Source organism: Acromyrmex echinatior, chromosome 18, assembly GCF_024713525.1.
Source record: "Acromyrmex echinatior isolate Ae372 chromosome 18, ASM2471352v2, whole genome shotgun sequence".
Taxonomy (NCBI): domain Eukaryota; kingdom Metazoa; phylum Arthropoda; class Insecta; order Hymenoptera; family Formicidae; genus Acromyrmex; species Acromyrmex echinatior.
In genome coordinates this window covers 5,933,803-5,960,982 of record NC_141869.1, presented here as the reverse complement: position 1 = coordinate 5,960,982, position 27,180 = coordinate 5,933,803, and the positions used below count along the sequence as shown (strand labels likewise).

General features: G+C 33.6%; 3 protein-coding genes and 2 long non-coding RNA genes across 13 annotated transcripts; 3 read left to right on the top strand and 2 right to left on the bottom strand.

Moving 5' to 3' along the window:
* Positions 1-27: 27 nt before the first annotated feature.
* Positions 28-4,602, top strand: Mcm3 (minichromosome maintenance 3). The gene is made up of 11 exons (XM_011054001.2): positions 28-194; positions 495-607; positions 713-921; positions 1,267-1,397; positions 1,476-1,714; positions 1,828-2,070; positions 2,148-2,511; positions 2,771-3,075; positions 3,217-3,367; positions 3,445-3,890; positions 4,151-4,602. Exons 1-11 carry the CDS (start codon positions 126-128, stop codon positions 4,347-4,349), a joined length of 2,469 nt encoding a protein of 822 aa, XP_011052303.1. The 5' UTR covers positions 28-125; the 3' UTR covers positions 4,350-4,602.
* LOC105144823 (sodium leak channel non-selective protein na) lies at positions 4,600-16,333 on the bottom strand. 3 transcript variants are annotated; one of them, XM_011054002.2, is made up of 29 exons: positions 16,087-16,319; positions 15,551-15,684; positions 15,255-15,440; positions 14,858-15,078; positions 14,436-14,710; positions 13,737-13,984; positions 13,180-13,569; positions 12,798-12,989; positions 12,584-12,721; positions 12,309-12,515; positions 11,937-12,133; positions 11,747-11,878; positions 11,294-11,467; positions 11,047-11,226; positions 10,712-10,964; positions 10,311-10,478; positions 9,999-10,207; positions 9,764-9,884; positions 9,482-9,615; positions 9,243-9,408; positions 8,564-8,758; positions 8,254-8,471; positions 7,852-8,075; positions 7,437-7,573; positions 7,217-7,353; positions 6,861-7,011; positions 6,675-6,806; positions 6,252-6,426; positions 4,600-6,148 (listed from the first exon to the last, which is right to left on the bottom strand). In XM_011054002.2, exons 2-29 carry the CDS (start codon positions 15,653-15,655, stop codon positions 5,970-5,972), a joined length of 5,244 nt encoding a protein of 1,747 aa, XP_011052304.1. In that variant the 5' UTR covers positions 15,656-15,684; positions 16,087-16,319; the 3' UTR covers positions 4,600-5,969. The 3 variants fall into 3 exon arrangements, with proteins under 3 accessions (XP_011052304.1, XP_011052306.1, XP_087271516.1); XM_011054004.2 differs by having other exon boundaries at positions 11,747-11,869; XM_087415390.1 differs by lacking the exons at positions 4,600-6,148; positions 6,252-6,426; positions 6,675-6,806; positions 6,861-7,011; positions 7,217-7,353 and having other exon boundaries at positions 7,545-7,634; positions 16,087-16,333.
* Positions 16,334-16,839: 506 nt separating this feature from the next.
* On the bottom strand, positions 16,840-26,073 carry LOC105144825 (ATP-binding cassette sub-family C member 5-like). Of its 6 annotated transcripts, none has more exons than XM_087415391.1 (26): positions 25,841-26,073; positions 25,434-25,656; positions 24,972-25,121; positions 24,699-24,845; positions 24,289-24,444; positions 23,892-24,039; positions 23,577-23,810; positions 23,318-23,491; positions 23,026-23,173; positions 22,680-22,828; positions 22,333-22,443; positions 21,666-21,776; positions 21,011-21,150; positions 20,478-20,939; positions 20,140-20,266; positions 19,791-19,936; positions 19,615-19,715; positions 19,346-19,530; positions 18,892-19,168; positions 18,656-18,809; positions 18,454-18,582; positions 18,095-18,371; positions 17,851-18,016; positions 17,592-17,775; positions 17,338-17,530; positions 16,840-17,221 (listed from the first exon to the last, which is right to left on the bottom strand). In XM_087415391.1, the coding sequence occupies exons 3-26, from the start codon at positions 25,049-25,051 to the stop codon at positions 16,967-16,969; spliced, it is 4,254 nt and encodes a 1,417-aa protein (XP_087271517.1). In that variant the 5' UTR covers positions 25,052-25,121; positions 25,434-25,656; positions 25,841-26,073; the 3' UTR covers positions 16,840-16,966. The 6 variants fall into 6 exon arrangements, with proteins under 6 accessions (XP_087271517.1, XP_011052308.1, XP_011052307.1 ...); XM_011054006.2 differs by having other exon boundaries at positions 24,972-25,114; XM_011054005.2 differs by having other exon boundaries at positions 24,972-25,108.
* On the top strand, positions 21,741-22,776 carry LOC105144824 (uncharacterized). 2 transcript variants are annotated; one of them, XR_845982.2, is made up of 3 exons: positions 21,741-21,869; positions 22,280-22,393; positions 22,688-22,776. It is a non-coding gene; the product is annotated as an uncharacterized LOC105144824 (long non-coding RNA). The 2 variants fall into 2 exon arrangements; XR_845981.2 differs by having other exon boundaries at positions 21,770-22,003.
* LOC147906777 (uncharacterized) lies at positions 25,951-26,343 on the top strand. Its single transcript, XR_015548070.1, has 2 exons — positions 25,951-26,091; positions 26,162-26,343. It is a non-coding gene; the product is annotated as an uncharacterized LOC147906777 (long non-coding RNA).
* Positions 26,344-27,180: the final 837 nt, after the last annotated feature.

Below are 27,180 nucleotides of genomic sequence, written 5' to 3'. Positions count from 1 at the left end.
GCATATGTTTTCCCGCGTAAATGGCAGAGGTGGCTTGGAGTGGCTTCTCTTTCAAAGGGTTTCGGTTTTCCTAAGTATTTATTGAGAATTTACAGCGCGATAAGTATCCATTGTCCACCACAAAAATGGATACGGAATTCGATCAGAATCTAGAGCAGATAACGCGCGAATATGTTGACTTTCTGGACGATGTGGTAAGTATCGTCAAAATTTGTTGTTTAATTTGTGTTTACTTGGCTACAATTTTTAATTGTATTTTAATCTTCTGTAATAAATTTTTTTACTTATGGAAAAAATATGTAGTGTGATAAATGAAAAATAATTAATAAATCCCTATAAGAAATAATATAAGTACTTAGATAAATACATAACTTTATCCTTACTTACAAGTCACATGGCATTATTAAAAGATTAAATGTCACATTATTATACTAAGATGATGTTTGCTCTTGCTTGATATTTTTATGAAATCCTTGTGCTCGTTATTTTTGTAGGAAGACCAAAGCATATATGCCACTATGGTTAAGAATATGATGCAGGAAGATAAAAACAGATTAGTCGTAAACATCAATGATTTAAGAAGAAAAAATCCTGCCCGTACAGCAAGGTATATAATAGATTTGTCTCTTTAGCTCTTACCAATATACAACATGAATAAATTATGTAAACTGTGAAATATTAAGGGTAATTATAAGAGTCAATTATGTTGCAGTTTGTTGAATAATTCCTTCGAGGAGCAACTGGCATTTCAGAATGCTCTGAAACAATATATCTCAAGCATAGACACTGATTATGCCAAGAGCAACAAAGAGTTCTTCGTAGCTTTTGAAGGTAGCTTTGGAAACAAGCATGTCACACCGAGAACACTTACTTCTCGTTTCCTGGGTAACTTGGTATGTGTAGAGGGTATCGTCACAAAATGTAAGTAGTAGAGAAAAGTAAAGAATTTAATTTCTACATAGAATTATAGAATTCTCTGATTGTAAGTCTGAGCATATAATCTTGTATTAATAGATTTATTTAATTTATTCGTGTTACATTTGTCAAGTTTTATGAAAAATTTATATTTATGAGAATAACATCACATTAATGAAATAAAGATACTGAAAAAGCGAATTTAATTTTTGCTCAGACTTATTTATAGAATTTATTGGATTCTATTTATAATTCTTCTTTAATAGATTGATTTGTGTGTTAAATTTGTCGAGTTTTATGAAATTTATATTTATAAGAATAACATTTTTTAAATAACAATGTTTATCGTAGGTTCATTAGTACGACCGAAAGTTGTAAGGAGCGTCCATTACTGTGATGTGACCAGAACAGTCCTGGAAAGAGCCTATTCAGATCTAACTTCCTTGGAAGCATTTCCCCACTCTGCTATCTATCCAACTACTGTAATTATTCCTGCCATTTAAATGAAATGTAAAGAAATATTTGCTTTTAGTTTGAAGATTCATTTTTCTGTGTAACAGGATGAAGCTGGCAATCCGCTTGAAACGGAATTTGGTTTGTCAACTTACAAGGATCATCAGACACTCACTATACAGGAGATGCCGGAAAAAGCTCCAGCCGGTCAATTACCACGAAGCGTGGATATAATTTGTGATAATGATTTAGTGGACTTATGCAAACCTGGAGATCGAGTGCAGATTGTTGGAAACTACCGATGTCTGCCGGGAAAACAAGGCGGATATACAACCGGAACTTTCAAGTATGTTTCAGATAAAAATCGAGAATTGTTTCCCGATTAAAAGTCTCCGAGTTTAAAGTCTCATAATCCGTATATGTATCTTGAAACTCACCGCAATAATTATCATTATGTAGGACGGTTCTAATCGCTAACAATATAATGCAATTGAGTAAGGAAGCTAATCTTGCGATCACCCATGACGACGTAACTATGTGCAAGAAATTGGCTAAGAACAACCCTTGCAAGAATATCTTCGAGCTTCTCGCCAAGTCCCTTGCGCCATCCATACATGGCAATGAATATATAAAAAAAGCGATTCTGTGCCTCCTTTTGGGTGGAGTGGAGAAAATTTTACCAAACGGTACGAGATTGCGAGGGTAAGCTTTTGCACATTGCAGTGTTCACTAATGATAATTGTATAATAATATAATCGGATCTTTTTGATATATGCCAGAGACATAAATGTGTTACTAATTGGAGATCCATCAGTGGCCAAGTCGCAACTACTACGTTATGTGTTGTGCACTGCTCCACGAGCAATTCCAACTACTGGAAGAGGATCTTCCGGCGTTGGTTTAACGGCGGCGGTTACAGTCGATCAAGAGACTGGCGAACGCAGACTGGAGGCAGGCGCAATGGTCTTGGCGGACCGCGGTGTCATTTGCATCGACGAATTTGATAAGATGTCAGATATTGATAGGACGGCGATACATGAAGTGATGGAACAGGGAAGAATTACGATAGCCAAGGCGGGAATTCACGCCAGCCTAAATGCGCGCTGTTCGGTACTGGCGGCCGCGAATCCTGTGTATGGGAGAGTAAGTTCGGATCGTTTTGAAAAAGCTATTTGTACCTGATTTTGTTTAATGACAAAATTTAAACTTATACATTTCTATAATTTATGAAAAATAAGTTTGAATTGGATTCGCCTTTTAGCACAAATATTTCTATATTAAAAATTATATATAATTACTCACATAAAATAATATTTAATAAATAGATTAATATATTAATTATTAAGTTGATTTTAAGAAATATATGAATATTATTTAATGAAAGCTCTCCCCACATTTTCAGTATGATCAGTATAAAACTCCCATGGAGAATATCGGCCTGCAAGATTCTCTATTATCGCGTTTCGATTTGCTCTTTGTTGTGCTGGACATAATTGATTCGGATCAGGATCATATAATTAGCGATCACGTCGTCCGAATGCATCGATATAGGAGTCCTCTGGAACAGGATGGGGAAGCTCTGAGCTTGGGCTCAAAGTTGGATATGTTGACTACGAAAAATCCAGATGATGTAGCTACCGAAGAGACCCAGTCGCAAGTTTATCAGAAATACGATCCACTTTTACACGGGCAAACGCGTTCTAAAAAGTAATCCACTTTTATCATACTATTTTGTTACATTGAATCTACGAGCTTTGGTTCAATTGATCTTATAACAATACGAAGCTCTAATTATGTAGATTTTATACTTAGAAAAAAAGAAACTTATATTTTGAATTTCTTTCTCAGCGATCAGATCCTCACCATACAATTCATGAGAAAATACATACACATTGCACGATGCATGAAACCTAAACTCACGGAAGAAGCCAGCACCGTTATTGCAGAGGAATACTCGAGACTTCGATCGGAGGATATGGTGGAGTCCGATGTTGCAAGGGTGAGTAGAAGAAAAACTCCAGACTTAAATTTTAAAAATATACAGATGCATATCTGACATTTTTTTCGAATAATCAGACTCAACCGGTGACTGCGAGAACTCTGGAAACGCTGATTCGGTTGTCCACGGCGCACGCGAAAGCACGACTCTCGAAAAACGTGGAAAGCGAGGATGCACGCGCTGCAATAGAGCTCGTACAGTTCGCTTACTTCAAACGGGTGCTGGAGAAAGAAAAGAGAAAGCGGCGACGTCATGATAGCGACACGTCGGAGGCTGCAGACGAGATAGAGGAGAACAAGCAGGCGAAGCGCTCTAAAAGGGCGAAAAGGACAGATTCGGGTGAAGTCGATCCATACGAATACGATAGTGACGAATATATTGAACAAACAACAAGAATAACCAGGTCACAAAAAACCAGCACGCACACGGAGTCGCATAGCACGGAAACCGAACATCCGGAATCTTCCGTTTCCGAAACACCCACCGTTCCTCAAACAGCGACTGCGACAATCACGCAGAAAAGGTAATTTGCTGTTAAATTAATTATGCTTTATAAATTAATAGAATCATTAATTAAATAGTTATATAAATTTTATTTATATAATTATTACGTAATGACAAAATTAATATAATCGTTAATTAAATGACTTTCCCTCGCGTGACTTTCTTTACGCCTTAAATTTTCAACATGTTATTTTTATATTTTTATTTTGTTACGTGCCTGTTAAAACAAAAAATAATGAAAGTTGCAGAGAAAGTATATTAATTTCTTTCTAATTTTAGACTTGCGGTCTTCAAATCGTCACTTAACAAATTGTTCCAAGAACGCAGGGTTCAGAATATTCCGAAGACAGAAGTCATCGATTATCTAAACACAACACTTTCTCTGAACTTCACATCCGATGAAATTAATGCCGCTATTAACACTATGACGGATGCAAATCAGATTATGGCGGTGGAAGATCTTATCTTCTTGATATAAAACGTTTTTATAATGTTTTTACGTTTTAAAAAATAACCGAAGCAAGTGATATTTTTAGACTATTTATCAAGTAAGATAAAATTCCTAATCACTCGCTATAATTGATTAGATATGAGAAACAAGAAATCATTCATTATAAGTACAATGAATGATTAATTTTTTGTTATAATTTATGCGAGTCTTCTGGACAAATATTTTTTTATACCGTTTATAATTATTGCTAGGAATCAAATAATAATATGTTTATGAATAATGATATCTAATAACATTTATTTGTCCTATACTCGATAAGACAATACATTGGCACATAAACTAGCAACAATCATCAACATTCATTACAGTAAACGTAATGCGGCTCAAAACGTTAAATCCGTTTTCCGCTTCTGTAAATATATGTGTATGCATAACATTCATCGTGCGTGTGTGCGTATGCGTATTATTGCGCTAACATCGATCGCGTTTCACTAAAGGTTCGTTTCATAAATTTACTTGCGACCTACTCGCACATCGTCTCGTTACAAAAACTTACGACAGTCGTATATTTAATATAAATGCTCCATTTATCTCTTGTATGTTCAACATACACAATATAGAGAGCCGACGCAATCGCGTTTCAAAATAAATTATGCCCTCCGCTAAATAATTCTCCTGATTGCACAACCCTCCTGTTCAGTAAAGCGACACCCGTAACAGCGTTACTATATTAATTAATTAACAGAGATAATAACATCAACGGTCATGCTAAAACTTTTATAACTGTCAATATCAAATTAATCGCGTAGATCTATAATACAGATCTTCGGGACGTATTCTTGTTGTAAGGAGGAAAGAATCGACGATCTGCAATGTCCTAACATTTTCGTTTCTTTTTTTTTCCAGATAGAATAGTACCCTTTTCACGACAAAAATATCTACGATGAATCCTATGCTAATTGTACTCACAGTTGCCCTTAATAACATCATAATCGACTTTAGCTACTAATTCTCACAATGATCAACTTCGTGTCGTACAAAATTTATTACATACAATTATAATTATCTCGAGACATTTTAAAACTAGCTGATAATGCATGAATGATAATACGCGAATGATGTACGAAAAAATTCTTCAAAACACATATCGAAATCTTTTAACAAACTGATATTTCAAGGATTCAAGCATTTTTATATGAGTGATTTGACATACGGCAGTGATGTTCCGAATTCGATACGAAATGTCGCGAGTATGTGTTTCGATAATTATAATTCTTTCTCTCTCTCTCTCTCTCTCTCTCTCTCTCTCTCTCTTCCGGTAGGAAATCGATTCTTCTAACACGATGAGCTTCGATGGAACGAAAGATTTGAACGTTTTTGTTCACTCTATGCACACTGTCTTGGACGTAGTAAAATATTAATATGGCGGTGTGACGAATTGCGATCGGAGCTCAACGCATTAAAGTTCCTCGAGTTTGGGCGAGTGATTAAAATTATTAGGCACATACCACATTTCTCCTTGGATCTTCATCCTCACTGAATTACAAAATTCGTAGATTAAGAATTCGTCTTTACAATTGCTAAAAGTAGGAATCCTCAGTTCACAATCTGTTAGGATTGTAATTTACGTCCATGATTTTGAAAAGTTCAGAGTTCGTCCTCGCTGGACTCGCTGCTATAAGCCAATTGTTCCTTCCACCATTCTCGAACTTCCAGCATGACGCTAGAAACTTTAGGCGCGGTTGCTTTGTTGTTCAACGCCTCCCTCGCCTGCCTGCTTTGCTCCGTATTTTCCGTCAAATGATGCAAATTATTTTTCACCATTGCTACAAAAAATAATCCGAAATAATTCTACGCCAAAGATAATTAATATGATACATTGTACGCCAAGTATAGTAAATTGAAAGCCAAGTGATTATTTCGGCTTACCTGGCGGTCTGCTATTTCTCTTCTTCGATGCTGCGATTTTATCCTTCTCGGATCGAACGGATGCTGGATCCGATAAAGTTGGTGCTAGGTATTTTCTTCCCGAAGCACTTCCTATGCTGTCCGATCTTGGAAGCACTATCGGTTTCTTGGCCCTGTATTTTGGAGCTTCGACGTCCTAATAGTTAAAAACAAGATAAACTTTTTTCATCAAATTATATAATTTTTGTTACTTTTTTGAAATCATAGTGAAATCATGGTACAAATTTTAATTTTCATAAATATAGAAGTTGATATACTTAACAATTTTTTTAAAATGTTACTATTGGATATCGTTGATTTGTGATATAAAAATATCAATTCACATTTTTCTACAAGAAATGCTTGGAATATAATAAAGCAAATAAAGTGCGAAATAAGACGCACTTTTATTTCAGTCTCCTCTTCACGATCAACACTAACTTCTTTGCCTTTCTCCTCTTTACCCTTCTCTATATCTTGAGGTGGCACAGCCGCGTTATTTGTAGCGCGAAGACCGGCAATAAGACTGTTTTGTTTCTGCAAAGAAAAAAAATTATTTCCTTAATACGATTTCAGATAAGTCATCCTCACCGCTCGTATCTTCTTCAGGCAGCCCTGTAACCAAGTTCTGATGGTTTGCTTAGCCACTTCCTCCTCGATTATATACTCGAATTCTTCCCGTGCGAGAAGTTCTTCCAATTGGAGCGCTTTTCTTATATCCACTGAGCGATACGATAACATACTAAAAAATTTTAATTAAGAAAACATTGTAATATATTCGAATATTGTAAAATATAAGTGAAAAATTCACGAATTGAAATATTTAAAACATCTAATAAAGAAGAAACTACATCCTATAGAAGATCTGAGAAAATCTCAAATATCTAAAAATTTTATTTAACAAGCTATAAATGTTTAATATTTAAAATCCATATTGTGAAACTTACTTAATAACGTCGTGAAAGGTAACATCTTCGCCATTGTGCAATCGTTCGAGTTCGTAGCACATGTATTTGAAAAGCAGGCGATCCTTTTGTGGATCGGTCTCCAATCTACCTTTCAACAATCGCAAGATAAACTTCACCTGAAATCCGCAAACATCAGCATTTGCTTCTTAAGAATTATATTATTTTATTAATATAACACGGATTCGCGATAAAATCATACCCGCTTCACCGGTATAACACCTTTCTGATGATTATCAACGACATTCCACGTGTTCTGAAAGTTTCTTATGTCTGCGTACGATAATAACGCGTCTTCTTCATTTGAATAGAATAAAGAAAAGTTCTCCATAATAATAGCTGTTCGAAAAGAAAAAATTTCAATCTTTGTTTTATTCCCTTTAAATTACTCTGTAGACATCTAATTAAAAAAAAAAAATATATATATATATATATATATTATTAAACAGAAAAATTAGATTGAAGCCACTATATAATAGAATATTTTCTGTTAAACAATCTCCTTTTTTGTCTGATCTAAGACAAGAGAAGAAATATAGCTGTGATTTTTTAAAATCTAATCAACGTGATTTTGTGTAAGCTTCTTTGATGTATGTACAAGTATATTGCATACATACCCACTAAAAGATTCAAGACGATGTAAGTAATGATGACGTAAAAAGTGCAAAAATAAATTAGAGAAGCGTGGAAATTGCCGCAGTCCGTTTCCCAGTAATTATCCGCCGGCGTGCAATAGGGTGGTTGTATCATGCAGTCGTGCATAATTTTGTTCCAATCCTCCCCCGTCACTATGCGAAAGAGCATCGCCACGCCGGTAACCGGTGATTCGAAATTAGCGCGTCTAAATTGCAAAGAGATTATTTCTGATATATCAAGCGAAAGCAGAGCAAGATAAAGAAATATTATAATAGAGCGAAAAAGAATTCAATATTAGAAAGATTATATTGGAAGATTTATATTAAATATTGCGCGTATATTTTATATCTTAAAATCTCGTAGACAGTATATACTTTTCTTACCTTCCTATACCTTCTCCGTACTTCACCGTGCCAAAGATTATAGTGCCGGCTAACGCGTAGAAGAAAACAAGAAGAAACATGCCGAATATGATGAAGAAACTCTTGCAGACGGACACACCAACCGTCAACATTAGCATTTTGAGAGTGGTGTGTTTACCGGTAATGGTGAAGAACCTCAAGATTACGACCATAAATCCAATTACGTAAGACAGATCGTTCTGAGATCAATATAATAAAACATGATAATATGAAAATGAACGACGATAGACAAAGAAAAAATACGACGAAGGATTCTTGACGACGAGCGTACCTGCATAGTGCAGTGTATGATGATCCAGATAACGCCTACAACTGTCACAAGTAGATCATACCTGTTTCTCCTGGATTGCCAATAACCACGCGGTGTAAAAGCAATGTTTTTCATAATTACTTCCACAAGGAACACCAGTGTCAGAATCGTGGAGACCATAGCCAGAGCTTCTGTGTGTTCCTCTTCGAGTCTCCACTTCAGATGAGCAGGATAAAAAAGGAGGAAAGATAGCAGATTAAACACGAGCAGGCTCGTGTATATAGGCTGTTATATTTATTTTTACTGGTTTAATGATGGCTGGCAAGAAGCAAATGATTCAAGAAAAATTTTCTTACGATATTCGTTGAAATTGCATATTTCTTTTAATATGGATCAAATACTTGATTCTAGCAATGTTAATAAATCCGTAAAAAAACTAAATAGAATGTCAAGCTAGTCTATAAAACTATTTTTCCTAATTTTGTGATTAATCTTGCGTTATATCCGCTATATAACGCGTAAGAATTATGATTTAGCACAATTTTACACAATTCCAAGCAATACACTTATTATAATTAATAATATTCCTAAAATTAATACATATTTTTGTAATTCAATTATCAAGGAAATAATCGGCCTTGAAAAATATCTATCGAATCTCACGTATCTCTGTATCCGAATATTACTTTGTTCAACTCACGGAAACGCACAGAAGAGCGCTGTTCACAAGTACCATGACAGCAATAAATCTTTTGAAATAAATGTTCTGCGTGATATCGTAGATAAAAGCACGGAACTTCTTGCCGTCCGGTCTAGGCGGTAAGTGCAGCGGCTGAGCGATCTTCAGACGCTTCTTCAAGTCGCACCTATATCCCAAGAAAAAAAAAACTCGTAATCTAGAGATCGCGATATTTACTGATGAAATATACGACATCTCACCATCGTCTTTGATCGACCGTGAGCAAAGCAGTGCCTTTGTTCTCAGAGTAATTCGCGATCACCACACCCACGAATAATGTTAAGCCGATCATGCAACCGAGGAAAATATAAACGTGTATATAGATAGCGTGAGCCTAAAAAAAGATACAATAAGATAGAAGAATATGACGAAGAAATAATATTCTTATTCAATTTCAAATTTTGTAATTTTTGTGATTAGTGATTAGATCATCTATATTAAACAACATAATCTGTTATTCTGTCAAAAAAATAATGACTCACGGGACCAAGAGCTTTAATAAGGACATCCCGTACGTCAAGCCAGCCTTTGAAAGAAAGTACTTCAAATAGAGCCATCATAGCATCACCAATATTATCAAAGTTGAATCTTTTAGGATTAGCCCTAAAAAATGTGTACAAAATAAGCGTATTTTCTTACATTAGTTCATTATAATTAATCTAAATTAAAGGAAATGTAAATGAGTAAAATTCCTAGAATTGCACGATTTACGCATACCAAACACGCGGTACTAATATGGACGGATAACTCTCGTTTTCCCCTGGCCGCAGTTTCATCTTCGTCACGAACACTCTTCTCATAAATACTCCGACGCATTCCTCGCGCTTCAAGATCGTGGGATCGTTACATCTCGCTAATCGACCGCCATATAGTTGCACTCCGTAACTCGCGAACATGAACATCAACAAGAACAATAATGTTGATACCTGAATGAAGTAATATTTGTCTGTTAATTTGTTTCATTACGTTCACATCATTTTCAGATTAATTATTTCTAGAAGTAATATGTGAAGCAAGAATGATATTTACCAACAAAATTTCCTTGAACCCTCTGCACAGTTCGTAAACGACCTTCCTCATATGCGGAACAAGAGTGAAAATTCTTAGCGGTCTGACGCACCGTAATATCATCAGCAATTGCGCTCCAGAATTCGGCGGCACGCTTTTTGGCATCCAACATAAGAATATGAGACTTACCTGCGACAATGTGCATACAATATTATATATTATATTAGGTGTAGTAAAAAGAAATCCATTATTTTTCCAATAGATTAAAGCCATCTATTGGAAAAATAATGGATTTCTTTTTACTACACCTAATATATACTAAGAACTATTTATGATTTATCACATATAATTATTGTCATTTCATTAAGATTAAAAGAAATATTTCCCAATAGAATTTAATATTTCCAATATACTAAACATACAATGTAAATGAAGACATCTAACACAGAGGCAACGTCTTTGATGTAGGCCTTGGGTGTAAAGAACAGACCATCCGCCAGGATTTTTAACGCTAGTTCAATGCTCATACAAATAACGAAACAGTATTCGGTGATCTGCAACGCCGGCGTCTCCATTACACGCTTTCGTGGTGTCTCGAACATCATCGAGATGCACGACAACGTTGTGATGAATATCATTACCCAATCGAGATAGGTCACTAAACCAAGGAAATTGCTGGAAGAGATATAGAATTTATCAACTTGGCTTCTTTGCTTCACGACGACGGGATAATATGTTTCAATCTCGCGATGCTTACTGTAGACTCTTGTATTGCACTTTCCTTTCCTTGCCTGTTAAAGGATCTTTCAATCTCGCGTCGTACCTCGCGTAGACGAATAACTGGCAATATTTCCGGAATTTGCTTTCGCGAGGTACCGCAAACAACGGCGTATCGAAGAATGGATGGTTCTCTCGCAAATCATCTTCGCGTTGGTTTCTGGAATGAAAGAATAGATTATGTAAGATTATGAAAATCTTAAAAATTTCAGAAATAATTTCGGTACCTTCGCATCTCCGCCTGTTGCCTCTTAGCTTGTAGCAACTTGATATCTAAATCGTGCGGCCTTCTGCTCGATGAACTAACTCTGTTTATTCCTCCTATATCACCGTTTTCCATAAGATGCTCGTACGTCTGTTTTAATTTGATCGATCCACTTCGGACGCTTCTTCTGATTGATCTATTTTTTGTTATGCCAATGGAAAACATAGATAAATAAACGTAAAAACATAAAATATCTTCGTACTACATACTACACTTAAAGAATACCAGAATTCAATCGATGATAATTAATAGAGTAATAATAGTAATAACTTAGAAAAAATTTTATATGTAATTTAAAAAAATTGTTATTAAATCTGTAAATTGTTCCATTAAAAAAATTTTCAAATTTATAAATCTAAATTCTCGTTACTCATTTTATTAACATTTCTATTATCTTATATATTCTTGTTCTTACTTTTTCGGATCGATGCGAAGTTGCTTAGTGCCACTCACGGTACCTTGCGGTTTTAGAAGTCCTTTTCCTGGTACTGGAATCATGGCGGAGTCTCCCAAGAGAAGCCTCTGATTATTGGAATCACTAGAACGACTTAAATCTTTAAGTTGAAAATTTCAAGAAATATAATAACAAATGATATTTTACTTACTTTATGATATAAATAACAGAAGCTTTCTTTAAATTAGTAACGACACTTCTCACCTTCGGTGGATTATTTAAAATTTTCACCGGGCGTTGTTTTCTATACACAATTTTTGAATCAAAGGTTTCATTAATTCTCTTTACACCTTCATTTTCTTCGTCCTCCACTTCAAGTACAAATTGTCGCATAAAGCTCTCGCGCACCTTAAAAAAGATAATTCGAATATTAATTCAATCCATTGAATAACAAAGCGAAATAGATTGTTTTATAATCTTGAGCCTGAGTAAGATGTTAAAATTCTTCAACAAAATTAAAACTATTCTAAATTTAATATCTAAAGAATAAACCAAGGAGTTAATAATAATTATGAATATTTACCTTCGGTAAATTAAAATCTGATGGCACTTTGTGAAGACACGTCATCTGCGGACTGTCTGGAAATTTTTCAAAGATTCTCAATCTGAATGGTAAACTTTCCTTTATTTCGGCACTTTGTTCGCGAAATTTCAATTGCTTCAGTTTCTTAATGTCCTCATCCAATTCGAGATTGTCAAGAATTACCGCGACGAAAAGACTTAGCACGATCTGAAGAGATAATTCAGCATTAGTTCATATCATAACTTGAATTGCATAAAGGAGATATTGATGATTACCAATGTGACAAAGAGATGATACAAAATGAAGTATACTGCGATAAACGGTGCTATGCCTTCATGCGTTCGTAACATAGTTTCATCCATCACATCGACCCAGGCTTCTTGTGTGAAAATTTGGAACATAGACATAAATGCCTGAAAATTTACATTTTGATGAGTTAAGTCACAACAATCGTGTAATGTAGGATTTGTTAAAGTATAATCGGCTCACTTCAGGAAAAGTTTCGAACTTGGTGAAGTCGCAAAGAAAACAGAAGAGCTGCATAGAAATACTTGAGGATATCACCAGCAGGCACATAGTAAAAATGATGAGACTACCGAGCTTCTTGCCAGGGCCGAAAATTTTGTAAACAAAGTCCTCCAGCATTGGCGATGCTTTAATGAGCCGAACTATTCTGAGAACCTTCCCATATAAAAATACCATAATAAATTAAAGATTTTTTATATTGTTTGAATGTTTGAATTTTTAGAAGTATAAAAGATCAATACAGCTAAGAATATAAAAAATATAAACAACAAGTCGGAAAAAGTATAGACTGTAGAAAAAATGCAAAAGTGAAGCGAAAGACGAGGAGTTAGATAAAGATAGAAACCTGAAAGAAAGTGAATCCAGAGAGATACAAGAACGGAATAATATGTAAAGTCGTGCCAATGGCAAGCAGCAGTTCGAATTTGTGAATCGAATGCTTAAAATAACTCCGGAAACCCAGGCACCATATCTTGAAGAGGGTCTCTAAGTCCAGCAATATCGTGAAGACGATCTCGGCCCAGTAATAATTGTCATAGTATGTTTGCCTCGGTTTGTCATCATGCTTGAAACTCATTGTCGCAGTGGTGATGCCATTCGCTAGAATTGCGCACATTATAACTGAACGAAAATGCGGTGATTTGAGAATAGTATGACAAAGCGGAGAGGCTAGGCCCCCATGTTTATTCTCGTCTAATGTCACTAATTTCCAGCCATTGTCGTCTCCAGTCAATATCTGCATTAAATAAAATAAATATATACATCAATTATCAATAAAATCATATAATTATATTCGCTTAAAATTAATTTTAAATAATAATATTCCTGTATATTTTTAATGAGAATACTTTAATAAAATAGAGTAAAGGCTGTTTCTTCAAAGATATCTTTGGTAAAACTGACCTGCGATGCCGAACTGTTGCTAATATGACCTCTAACGCCCCACATTTGTTGGAACTGTACTCGGATTTCGTTAAAAGTCTCCGTAATGACAGCAATGAAAACATTCTTCACTAACCAGGCCAAGAAGAATATCATTGTGCTGAAGTAAAGAACTGCGCGCCATGCCGGTAGACTATCGATCGCGCGATACATGATAAAGACCCATCCTTCCTGAGAAGCCGCTTGATATACGGTGAAGATACTGGTAGCTAAATAATTCAAATTCAGAATCAAATTTCCAGACAATAAGATATTTTTAAATACTTAACAATATTTGAATACTACTTTAACTAATAAATAATGTTAAAATTATTAAATCTTTACATTAAAAAAATACTTATATGCGGTGTATAAAAGTCGACAAAATTTCGATAAATTGCATTGGATAAATTATAATTTGTAATCTTATTACTATCTTTGAAGCTGTTATAATTATTATCACATAAGAATATAGAATGTGAAATACAGAAAATATAAGCGATGTATAAGAAAGATAAAATCATAAAGTTGTAACAAATTCGTTCCAGTTAACAAATATGTAACAAATTAGTTAGCTTTACATATTCTTAGAAAAATAATATGAAGTAAAGTAAATATATATGAAAGCCAATAAATATAGAAGAATGACAAGAGCATAATAATATTAACATTAACTACTACCAAACTCGTCAAATCCATTGAAGCCTATAATATACTTGGTCAACTCCAGCTTCATGCAGACCATTCCTTCGGGGCATTGATATCCAGATTCTGGATCGGTGGAGCAGAACGTGTCAGGAATAGCCAAGCTGTTGATCGTAATGTAATTAGGTTCAGTTGTGTTCAGCACGCAATGATTTTTTAGTTCGCCGAAGAATTGTACACCCAAAAGACCATAAAGAGACATGAAGAACAGGAAGAAAAGTGTTACATTGTAGATCTGCTGACTCGAGCGTCTAAATATAAATCATATATATTATTAGTAAACTAAATAAATTAAATAAAATTAATAATTGTAGTATATGATAGTATCTTGTGATATCTTATTCTTATTTCGTTTTAAATATAAGTCTTTCATATCAATTTTACATCAATATCCTTACTTGAAGATCTGATTGATTCTGGCTCTGGGCATCGAAAATTTAAGGAAGACTCGAAGGAAGCGTATCATGATCAGCGGCCGTGGTGACCGCGCTATCGAGGCGTAACTAAATTTTATGAAACCCAGCATCTCAAACATTTGCAGAATTACAGATAACCAGAGAAAGATCACCATAAACCCATCAAATTGGCACCAGTGGTCTTTCAGATAAGACTTATCCCTCTGCAATGCCATTTATAATTTCATTCTAGTCTATGTCAAATGTGTTGTTATAAGTGCGTACAAATTTTATTCGCCATTTCATAATGTTGTTGGTGTCATAATAATAAAACTTTTAATTATTTCTCAAAGTAATCAAGTATCTCAATTGTATCTTCTTTGATAAAGAGGGACTTTACCTTTAATATTCCCCGTATGTGCATCTTAGCGATCATCTCGGCAGTGAACAGAAACGTGACTATCAAATCGCAAATGAAGGTAACATATTGAAGGGACGGTACTTTCTCAAAAGTTTTTGGAGTATTCAAACAAACGGAAGCCAACGAGACTAGGGCGCAAAGTCGCATCAACCGTCTTACCCATAACTGAAATCACATAAAGCGGTTTTCAGGAAAGATCTGATTGTGAGAAAAGGAAAACGACATTTTCGATTTTTGCAATTTTCTTCCCTGGGTCAATTTATACTTCCGCTCACCTTGTTGACCCATTCTATGTCAGCGCTCTCATTGAGGGACTCTTCTGGACCGTAATCGGCCAGGACGGGTTCCCCCTTGAGGCTCTGCTTCCGCCCCAGCATCATAATAGGGATTATATTCGCAATGGTGAGGCCTGGAAGTAGCGGAAAAATTATTGAAATTGTGTCATTAATAAAAACGATTATTAGAAATTAAATTGTTATTTAACAAGATAAGTATGTGATACATACTTATCTTGTTACTAATAATCACGTTTGCTTTCAATGTTCATCTTTTTATACATTCTATCCACTATTTTAAAATATATGTATTAGATTAATATATATATATATATATATATATATATATATATATATACCTTATTATATATGTAATATTTCAAACTTTATATAAATAATTTATTAATATATATTTTAATTTCCAGTAACATATACTTTAAATAGTTCAATAAAGCTTAAAGGATAGCTAATTTACGAAAATCGGTGTTGTTCGAAAAAGATAACTCTAAGGGATATTTTATTGTTAAGGAATTTACCTTTCTTTTAGCTGTTCACGAAATGACGGACACTGCCTTTACGGCAATTTCTATAGACTACATCTCGATATAAAGCAACGATAAAGCTCAACATGTAATAAACATCTCAGAGATAATAACAAGCTGGCAATGTCGCGGTGAACATGTTTCGGCCGTGTCGCCAGCACGGCCGAAATTCTGAGCAAATGGGCATGAGCAGTGTGCACTCTTCACGGTCTCCACCTTCTGTGAGAAAATCAATATTTCACTATTCTAAAGGGCGCGAATTTCCAGAAATCGTGATTTTTTTATAGTTGCCCATTTGTCCTGTTTAAAAATATTCGTCTTTAATTAAAATAATAAATCAATCCTTTTATCATCGTTAAATTAATAGATGTTATCAGTAACAGTTTGACAGAACATTGATTTTTTTTAAAACACAATTTTCATATATAATTTTCAGCAGACCCAAAGTTCTAACTAAACATATAACTAATATAATATAAAGTTATGTATTGTACAACTAGTATAACATAACAAAAATTAAATTATTATAATAAATTACTTGAAAGGATTAAGTAAAAAGAGGGAGAAAACGGGAAGATTTTTCCTCTCTTTTATTTATATACAGAATACGAACTTATAGATAATATTATTTAATCTCTTTAATTAATAATTTAATAAAGTAGTTTATTAATAGAAAAATACAGTCATTTGTTATGTTCATTTCTTTATTTATTCTTATTCTGTATTTTTATAATATATAAATATATCTTTCTTTTTTTGTTCTTTCATTTACTCACGTGAAGCTAAAAGTTAATGTAATTAGTTTCATCATTTAAACTGATAAAATGTGATTAAATGCATTGCAATTATGATTCAGATCTCTGCGAGGATTATTTTATGCATTTTCATCTGCAGCAGCCATCAGTTTCGAAAATTCGGAATCTGGATGAGAGAGAAGTGTGGCAGGTGCACCGAATTCAACAATCTTGCCCTCATTCATGACAAGAATGCGATTACATGCAACAACAGTTTGTAATCTATGAGCGATCGTAAGTACAGTGCAATCCGCGAACTCGTTCTGCAGCGTGTTCTGCACTGTTGCTTCAGTTTCCGGATCAACGGCGGCCGTGGCTTCATCCAGAATCAGTATCTACAACACATATGCGTGTAACATGTTAATATTAATTCTAGTATTCTAAAAAGAATCTGGAAATCAATTTTAAATATATGTAATATTGCAAAAATCATTCAATAAAAGTGCATTACTTTTGTACTATGTAATAAAGCTCTTGCCAGACAAAGAAGTTGTCTCTCGCCAACGCTCAAATTATTTCCGCCAAATCCAACAGACGCATCGAGATTTCCCGGCATTAGAGACACCTTTTCTTTCATCTGAGTCTTTTCAAGAACATTCCAAATATCATGATCGGCGTGATGTTGGAAAGGATCCAAATTAGATCTAAAAAAAACGAATCAAATGAAGAGAACAGCTAGCAAAAATTGCCAATTAAATTTATTACCTTATAGTGCCGCTGAATAAAATTGGATCTTGAGGAATAATTGACAATTTATTTCTCAGTATATCTAATTCTAATTTCGAAATATCTATACCATCGATCTTAATGACACCCTCGCAAATTTCAACTAATCGGAATAAAGCTACGACCAAGGAGCTTTTACCGGATCCTGTGCGACCCACGATGCCTGAAATAATTCACAATTAATTTCTCGCATAAGAAAATGCGACAAACGAGTTAAGGAAATATTTAGCCGCATTACCAATTTTTTCTCCGGCCTTTATGGTAAACGAGACGTCGAGCAGTATAAGCGGCAACTCCTCTCTGTATCTCATCTGAACAGCTTTGAACTCTATTTTGCCACGAGAAGGCCAATCATCGGCTGGTTTAAGAGCAACTGTTCTATTTGCACCTTCTTTCTGCAAAGTCTGAATAAGATATAAAATTAAGACAAGAGGAAATTACAGAATCAGCAATTTATTATCAATTAAACAGAAATAAATTACCTTGAGGTAATAACTAATTCTCTCTACGCTTATAAAGCGCACCTCCGTCTCAGACATTAGTCTAACCGTATACTGGAAAACACCAGTCATCTGTGTGGCATACGCCATAGCCAGACCGGCAAAGGCCGGCGATATTTCATTCTTAAATGAAATCACAAATAACGCGATTATACAGGATGCAGCGATTACCAAACTATCCAGTCTAATCGCAGACCATCTCATCGCGGCTTGACACAGATACTGACATACATTATTCGTGTTAAATAATTCTTCAAATCTATCGACAAGAAACAATCGTCATATTCTTTTTCTTCTGTTACTTCATTATTATATGATGCAGCATTTCACTAAATAATTACCTGTATAAAAAATTCTTCTCCTTTTGAAATGCGTGAATTGTACTTAAACCTTGGATCGTCGTTGTAACGAAACTTAAAACAGGAGACCGCGAGACACTCTCCATTCTCTTCAAATCCCTCATTCCTATCCTATGAAGACCCGAAATAAAACAGTCAATCATGTAAATTATGTACGTAAATTATGCGATATTTAGGCTAATACCTAAACAATTTGCCAACGAAGAAGAATAGTATACCAAATAGAAGTAGCGGTATCGAAAACCAGGGCAGTATGCCACAAATAAAGAAAATAGCAAAACTGCAAGTAAAAATATTTTGCACCATGTTTTCTATCGATATGGGTAAGTAATTATCAACTGCAAATCAAAAAATTAATTAAATTAGATATATTGATTTGTGACAAGTGCATATGTTTAAAATAATTAAGAAATCACTCACTTTCATCTATGTCTCGACTGAAAACGTTCTGTATTCTACCACTTGGAGTAGTTTCGAAGAAGCTTAACGGAGAACTAATAATTTTGTGAAGAAACGTGTTGTGCAATGTGGTCGAAGCTTTTATCGTGGCAAACATAATTACTAAGCCACGAAGAAAACTTGTCAATAATATGCCAATGATGCAAGCACCGTATATGTCTCGATAAAATGGAAAGTCAGGATTAGCGTTGATATCCTCTGAGTATACAGTATCATTAGTTCCTGGTATAGTCACGTTCTGAAAATTAAATAAAATTGACACGTCCATAATGATATATCAGATATTAACTAAAAAAGTGACAATAACAAAAGTATTACTAAAATATCTTTTGATTGAAGAAAAAGAGATAAATGTGTGTGTGTGTGTGTGTGTGTGTGTGTGTGTGTATAATATTGGATACAATGTGCTACTTACGCCTCCACCAGCTTTAATCCATACAGCAAGCCACCAAGTACTGAAGGCCGAACTACCTACGTTCAAGAAAAACGTAAAAAATACGAGAATAGCGATCAAATAACCACCTGTAGCTTGTACATATGTGTGATAAGTGTATGACTTGACGGATCCAGTTTCAGACTTTTCTGCCATTGTTAAAGTTCCTATTCAATATAATTAATAAAATTTAAAAAAAGAAAAATATCAGAGATCTCTAAATCAAAAGATATACAATTAAATGCGCGTACCTTTGTATAATTTCTCTTTTCCATAATTTTCTTTGTGCACAGATTTCTTTTGCACTTCTAAATCATTGGTATTTCTTTGTGTTACTTTCGTAGATTTAACACTGTGAAGAAATAAAAGACTATTAAATTACTTTCAAACAATTCAAAAAATATAATGCCATGTACATTAAACGTACGCTGACAAATTATCTTCCGTTGCAATTGTGTTGTTCTTCACCATTGATGCGTATTCCCTATCGAGTCGCACGAGATCTTCATGGGTTCCATGCTCTACAATCTTGCCCGCATTCATCATGTAGATTTCATCACAGTGTTTTAGAAACTGTAATGAAAAAATTTGGAATATTTTAAAATTTTGACGCCAATATTTCAAAATCACATTGTTAATTAATTTCCTTTGAATTTATTTTTTATACTTTTAGAAAACAATAAAAAATATATAAGAAAAATTCTCATTATTATTAATTATAAGGCACATATGTATTATTAAATATCTTGAAATTTTAACATCAATTAAATACCTACCTGAATGTTATGTGTCACAAAAAGAACAGATTTGTTTCTAAGAGCTTCAAGGATCAATTTCTCGAATATATATGAACCAACGTATGCATCAACTGCGCTCAAAGGATCATCAAGAAAATAAATATCCCTGAAACAATAAATATAATTGCTGTATTCGATTTTTATCCGTTTCTATCAATATAGATTAATTTTAATTTCGGCTCAATTCTTAGAACTAGAAAAAAAAGAGAATTAGTTGAACCGAGATTAAAATTAAACTACATTGGTAGAAACAGATATTAGCAGCACAACCAATGTACTTCTTAAAAAGGAAATGGTAAAGATTTTTGGAAACGCACCGATTGGCATAATATGCTCGCGCGAGTGCAACTCTCTGCTTTTGTCCTCCAGACAGATTGACACCCCTCTCACCGATCTCAGTGTCATCTCCTCCTGGTAACATATTTAAATCTTCCTTCAGATTGCAAATTGTGATCGTGTGATAATAACGTTTGGCATCAAACTCCTCGCCGAACAAAATATTCTCCTTAAAGGTTCCATTCACAATCCATGCCTGTTGGCTGACATAAGCGCAAGTGCCCTCCCTTAAGATGTGTCCTTTTGTTATTCTCAATTGTCCTAAAGCTGCTAGAAGCAGACTGGACTTGCCACTGCCTACGTGACCACAAATACCGACCAATTTTCCTTTAGGTGCTCCGAAATGCACGTCAATAAGAACTTCGACGTATTTAGCTTCTTGCGTCGATTGATTCAAATTTTCCAGTTCCGGCGGATTGTCTGTGATTGGTAGTGATTTCTTCCTACATAAAAAATAGTTATCGCAACACATCAGAGAGATTATTATAGTAAATATTATGTAATAAATATTTACTTTTTCTTGCTGTCGATCGATGCATCTGTTTGAAGTGTCATACTGTCGCAAACGAAGGTACCATTAGCAATGGCAACTGCTTGCGATCTCACAATCGGTTTTGATGCCTGGCAACTGCTTTCATCCAATAGTAATACACTCTGTACAAATATTGCTTCGTTAATTAAATTATTTAGTCAATAAATTTTCAAAAAAATGTAAAGCCATTGTTAAAAGCATGTTGAACAAACGAGCAAATAAATATATAAAAATGTAACTTTATGCAGAAATAAGATAAAGATATGCAATAGATATACATTTTGCGATAATCTAGATATTTCATCCTTCACAGTAGTATGAAATATCCCCAAACGAATCAATTTCTAAAAACAAATTTGTATAGTTATATATATATATATATATATATATATATATATATATGCTCTTTAAGCTCATCAAACCTCATAAATGACATGATACAAATACAAAAGCAATAAAAGAAGCAAATATGGAAGCAAATGCTGGATAAGCAAGTTTTATTAGCAAAATGAAAGCTTATTATCATTTGATTACATCGGAAAATGAAGATATTAATTGTAAAAGCACGTTTAGGATACAACACGTATGTATGCAATCGATCTGTGCATTTCTATTAGATATAAACAAGAATAAACACCTTTATTCTGCCAAAAGTTATTTTTACTGCGGCGATATTAAGTAAGGCCACTTGTAAAAACATGAAAGAAGTACGAATTTGAGCATTGAGCACCGATACGAAGGGAAACACCTGAAAAGTGTAGAATTAAATCGACTGTTAAAATCCTCCGTAAGCATGGGACGTTACACCTTCACTCAATATTATATACAGCTGGCAATTCGGGTATTTGGCATATTAAAAGAATCGCTAAGAAATGTAACAGCTGTTCGAATGTAACAAGGCATGCAATGTTTGTCCATAATTTACTTTAGTATTACTAAAAAGCTTATGTTACATTAAAACAACATTGACCACATGTACGTATTATTATAGGAAGTGTCCGTGCTGTTTTTCTCTAATCCCTATTTGCACAAATTCTTTATCAAAATATTAATTTATAATGATCGAATATCTTTAATAGACTTTGCAGGCTAAAATTGATGACAGTTTTAGATTAGAGTTAATTAGTTGTAGATTAGAGTTAATTACTTGTATTTTAATATATAATTTCGGTAGAAAAATATATAAAAATAAATTAACGATTCAAACGAGATTAAATTTATTAAACACGGATACTGACTTTCTAATAATAGATACGGATATCCCATTAAGCTGTACATGAAATCACTCAAAAAACATTGGAGACCTTGAATCTTCTAAGAGCTATGAGGGCGCTGATAAAATATCGTGTGGTATCCTTAAGTGACGTGAGTGCCAGTCTAAGCAAATTTCCAAATAATGTGGTCATTGGAAAAGCCTGTAATATAATCCATTGATTGTAAAATTCAGGGAGATATTACCTTGCAACTGAAATTGCAAATATTCGTGGAAATTGATTGAACTATCTTCTAAGGGAAAATTTTATCGTCTTACCAAATTGCTTGCCTATTGAATGTTATTCAATTTTCTCCTGATATACATAAAATTTAGATATTTATGAAAATATTATATATCTTAAAAATCAGAAATTTATTAAAAAATTGTATTTTATACCTGTGCAGCTGTTAATCCACTGCCCGAAGCAATATGTGCTAAAAACGTGATGATCGCGGATATCACAGGTATAGCAGGCGTCAAAGAAATACTAAGGCTTTGAAAGTACGCAGTCTTATGAAGCCAACTTTCTTCTTTCTTGCGTATTGCTGTAAGAAAACACATTATCAAATTATCTATGTTTTACACACACAAATTTTGTAAATGTAAATTTAACAAATTTATATATCTTTCTAATAAAGAATATGTATATTAAAATAACTCTATTGCTTTGCCAACAACATTGCTTTTAATAATTTCTGTTCTATATAAAATATAATTTTCTATTATATTATATTATTCTCACCGAGAAGTTTTTGGCCAAAATATTTCTCCCAGGCATACATCTTAATCAACTTTATGCATTCGAGAATCTCACTCATGAGTCGTACTCGAGTATCTGTAACGTTTACCGATTTCGAGCGAAAATAGCCAGTCGCACGAGAGATGAAGTACTAAAACAAATATTGCTCTGCTTATTAAAATATGCAGAATGAGCGTATATAGCATTTGTAAAAATTTTTCTCTTAGAATTTTGATACAATATCAAAATGTTAATATCTACAATGACTGAATATTTTTAACAATGAGCTATTTACCTGACACGGATAAAACGAGAGAAAAGCTATCATTCCTACTAGAGCAATGGGATTGAATAGCCACAATATGTAAATTATACCACAACTTATAACTATCGGCCCGCTGATAATCATTGGTCCATAAATAATCACATCAAAAAGTCTTTGACTGTCGTTGCAAAATAAATTGATTATCTAAACACAAGAGTCATATACATACTACATCAAGAGAGCATTTTCTTTGTGTTTAAAGATTTACGGAACAAATTAAGTATCTCACTTCTCCTGTACTTTTATTGCCAAGACTATTTAATCTTATAATTTTCTTATACAACAGAGCTGTACAAGCCGACTTCAATCGTAATCCAGTCTTGTAGTTCATGTTCCATGTCCAGGTAAAGAAGAAAGCTCGCAAAGAATCGCATATTGTCAGTAGAAAAACCCATTTGATACCATCCCAAAAATCCTCTTCCGGAGACTCTATGTGTTCCAATATTTTCCTCATTAATATCGTCTAAGTGAAAGAAAATTCTATATTACAATACAAAGATTTAATTTAATAACAATTTAAATATTGTTATAAGAATGATCTTACCGGACTTAGAAATCCAAAAATAAGAGAACATGTCAATAAAAAACATGACATACAAACTCGTGTGCGTACAAATTTCCATGCAACTGTAGAAAAAGATGCTGCATTCGGACCATTTTGACTTAGCTCTTGTTGCCAAAGTACATCGAGTCTAAAAAAATAATTCTTAGTTATATTATAACTACAATAGAAACTTCGTTTAGCTGAAGTATCGGGGGACAGTTCCGATACCAGTATTTATTAATTCTAATAATAGCTGACATTGAGAAAACAAATTGAACGCATCGAGCTTTTATCCAAATTATGGCGCCGTATCTATTCTAAATAGAATGTCAATAAACAGAATTTTACTTATTTGTTCAGGATACAAATAATATATTAAATAATATATTAAACTCACCTGAGTGCATTGTACTCGCAGCTATCATATACCGATATGTCTGGTAAGTCCTTTACCGTAAGACCTTTCTTGTATGCTTTCCATAAGTACGGCGTCATCCATGTTATATATACATAAGAAAATAATCCAGCATTATCCGCTGAATTTTCTTTCTTCCTGTAAAATGTATTTTCATCATTAAAATAATAATTCTTTCCAACAAATATCAACAGTAACACAATTATTAATTTCTCATTCAAGAATGTAACTAATACAACACATGTGTTATATTATTGTTAGTTGATAAAATATATTGTTGTATCTAATAAAGATTATATACAATACATTTCATTAAATATTTTATTAAATATATATTAATTATTTTTAATTATTACAAAAGATTATTTCGAAACTTCGATTACGACACATACTGGTTCTGGTACCGTATTGGTATCAAATTGCTCAAAGCATTATTGTACTTCTTCATCCCAGATCTGGGGATATACTCTCTAACTTGTTTCGCTGTACTGCCACTTGCCTTTGGTAAAAGAGAATGCTGTTGCTCAGGCTCTAAAGACCTAACAGAAGATTGAAAGAAATTGATATACCTTCCAAGTTAATTCATATAACTGAATCCAAATATTTCATTAACATTATTTCTCTCAAGAAGAAAATATGAAAGACAATTTTAAATGACCCCATACCTTTCATTATGTTTGTGCTGTACATTACTTTCAATCCGCTTGTCATTATTACCATAGTTGCTTTCTGTATTTTGTCCCATTTTTACAGAATATTATTTGTCAATTCACTCTAACAAATGTAATGGTACCGGAAGAATCTAAAACTTGAAACTTAAATTAATGTCACATCACAAATTGCATCTCGAGAAACTAAATGAGATAAAGATCTCTAATCATCGCAAGGCGTGCCGTGATAAAGCAAAATTACATAAAGCTGCATACTGTATATGTTCGGTGAGAATTAAGTTACTAGTTATTACGTATCTCGGGAAAATCGAGGCATAAACAAACTTCTTATACAACTGCGAAAATGTGTAATACGACTGTAAATATGCCAATTCCTATATAAATTATTCCCACATACTTTCATTCACGCAATCCTTTATACATAAATAAATAGTATCCAACACTGTTATTACTTACCTCAGTGTGAGATGTCCTCATTTGCGACAAGAAGTAATCATCGGCGACACTGATAAGAATGTGGTTTAATCTCTCGACATCATTATGAGATGCGATTTTTTAAATTCCGTCCATGCGCGAAGCTGAAGAATAAAACAGGAAAGGGTGAGGCGCAGTCGTGCCATATATGGCATTTACATGGCACGCACACTAATGCACCTTCTCGTATTGAATGACTTTACACCTGCAATGATAACATTTAACGTTTAGTAGAATATCATTTTCGCAAAGCACAAATTCGAGTTCTATTGGCACACGAAAATAAACCTTGCTTGGACGATCCTTTTCCCTTCTTTGGAAACTGCGAGATGATGCGTTTTATCTTGTTTACAATATCGAAAATAGAATAAACCATTGAAATTACTTACAAGTTCACTTTCGATTGATGGGGATATGAATGAACGTGCTCGAGAACTCCGTGCACAGAATGAACTTTCTATCGAAGCCATACGCTTTTGTCTCCTGGAAAAGCGTGGGCAAGCATCGTCATATCTGGAATCTCAGCTGATCCATGCTTCGTCTTCTGACAATTCGATTTTCCTCCCGAAGCTTCCGTTTCCAAGTACGATGAACCACTCGTGCATTGTTTACTTAATGAAGCATTTGCGTGTGAGGAAGTGTATGTGAGCGACGTGTCGAAGTATTCATGACTGTATACAGAGTGTTCGAAAAATTATATTATGTTACAGCGTTCGAGTCCATGGAGTCCATTATTAAATGAATAAATGTTTTGTAACATTGATATCGAAGATACATCAAGTCTTGTAAAAATATTATAGAGAGTAGATGCTTGAATAAACCAATTGGGATACAAAATTATATTGTTATTTGAATAAATGTATAAAGCAATTAATAAAAGCATAGAAAGTGAGATACTCAATTTGCTTCGTAAATATATGAATGAATCTTGTGTGTAGATTATTAGAATAATTAGAATCTTGTGTGTAGACTATTAGAATAATTAGAATATCCTGACTCAGGATATTCTAAATGACATATACAAACAAGATTCATTCATTCATTTTATCCTTATTTGACATTTGGTGAACAACAAGGATAAAATGATACTTGCAGATATTCGAAATGTGTTTTCGAACACAATTGCTGGAGAAAAAATTTCTCAGAATTTTTGTACGAGTTTGGAACATTTTTTAGAAATATTGAAAGTTTATTTTTTTTTAAGAATTTTTCATGTCATTTTATTAAAAAGAGAAATCTCGGAATATTTTTTTGAGAATTCACAAAAATGAATGTTTTAGAATTGTAGAAGAAATACAGATTTTTTTTCGACATCTGTGTGAAGTGCTCCAATTTCTATCAAAAATCAGAGAAATTTTCTAAAAAGTTAATCAGAAATTCTAAAATTTATATAAAAATTCTGAAAAATTACGAAGAAAATTCTGAGAAAAATTTTCATCAGGATATATTCTTATATACCCTTTTTGATAGTTTCTTCCATAAATGAAATGCTGAAATATTCTTTAATATTAAGGATGTGTGGCTCATATCTCAAAATATTACATTATATTATCTCAAAAATATAAAAGTTTCAGATAGTTCCATTATTATGTCTGAATATCTGTATAAAATTTGAGCACAATTCTGATTATTTTGCTGCATAAAATTATTATAAGCCAAATTATTTATCTTTTATATAGTTGATTTCAAGATGCATTCACCAGCTAATACATCAAAATTTTTTGGATAG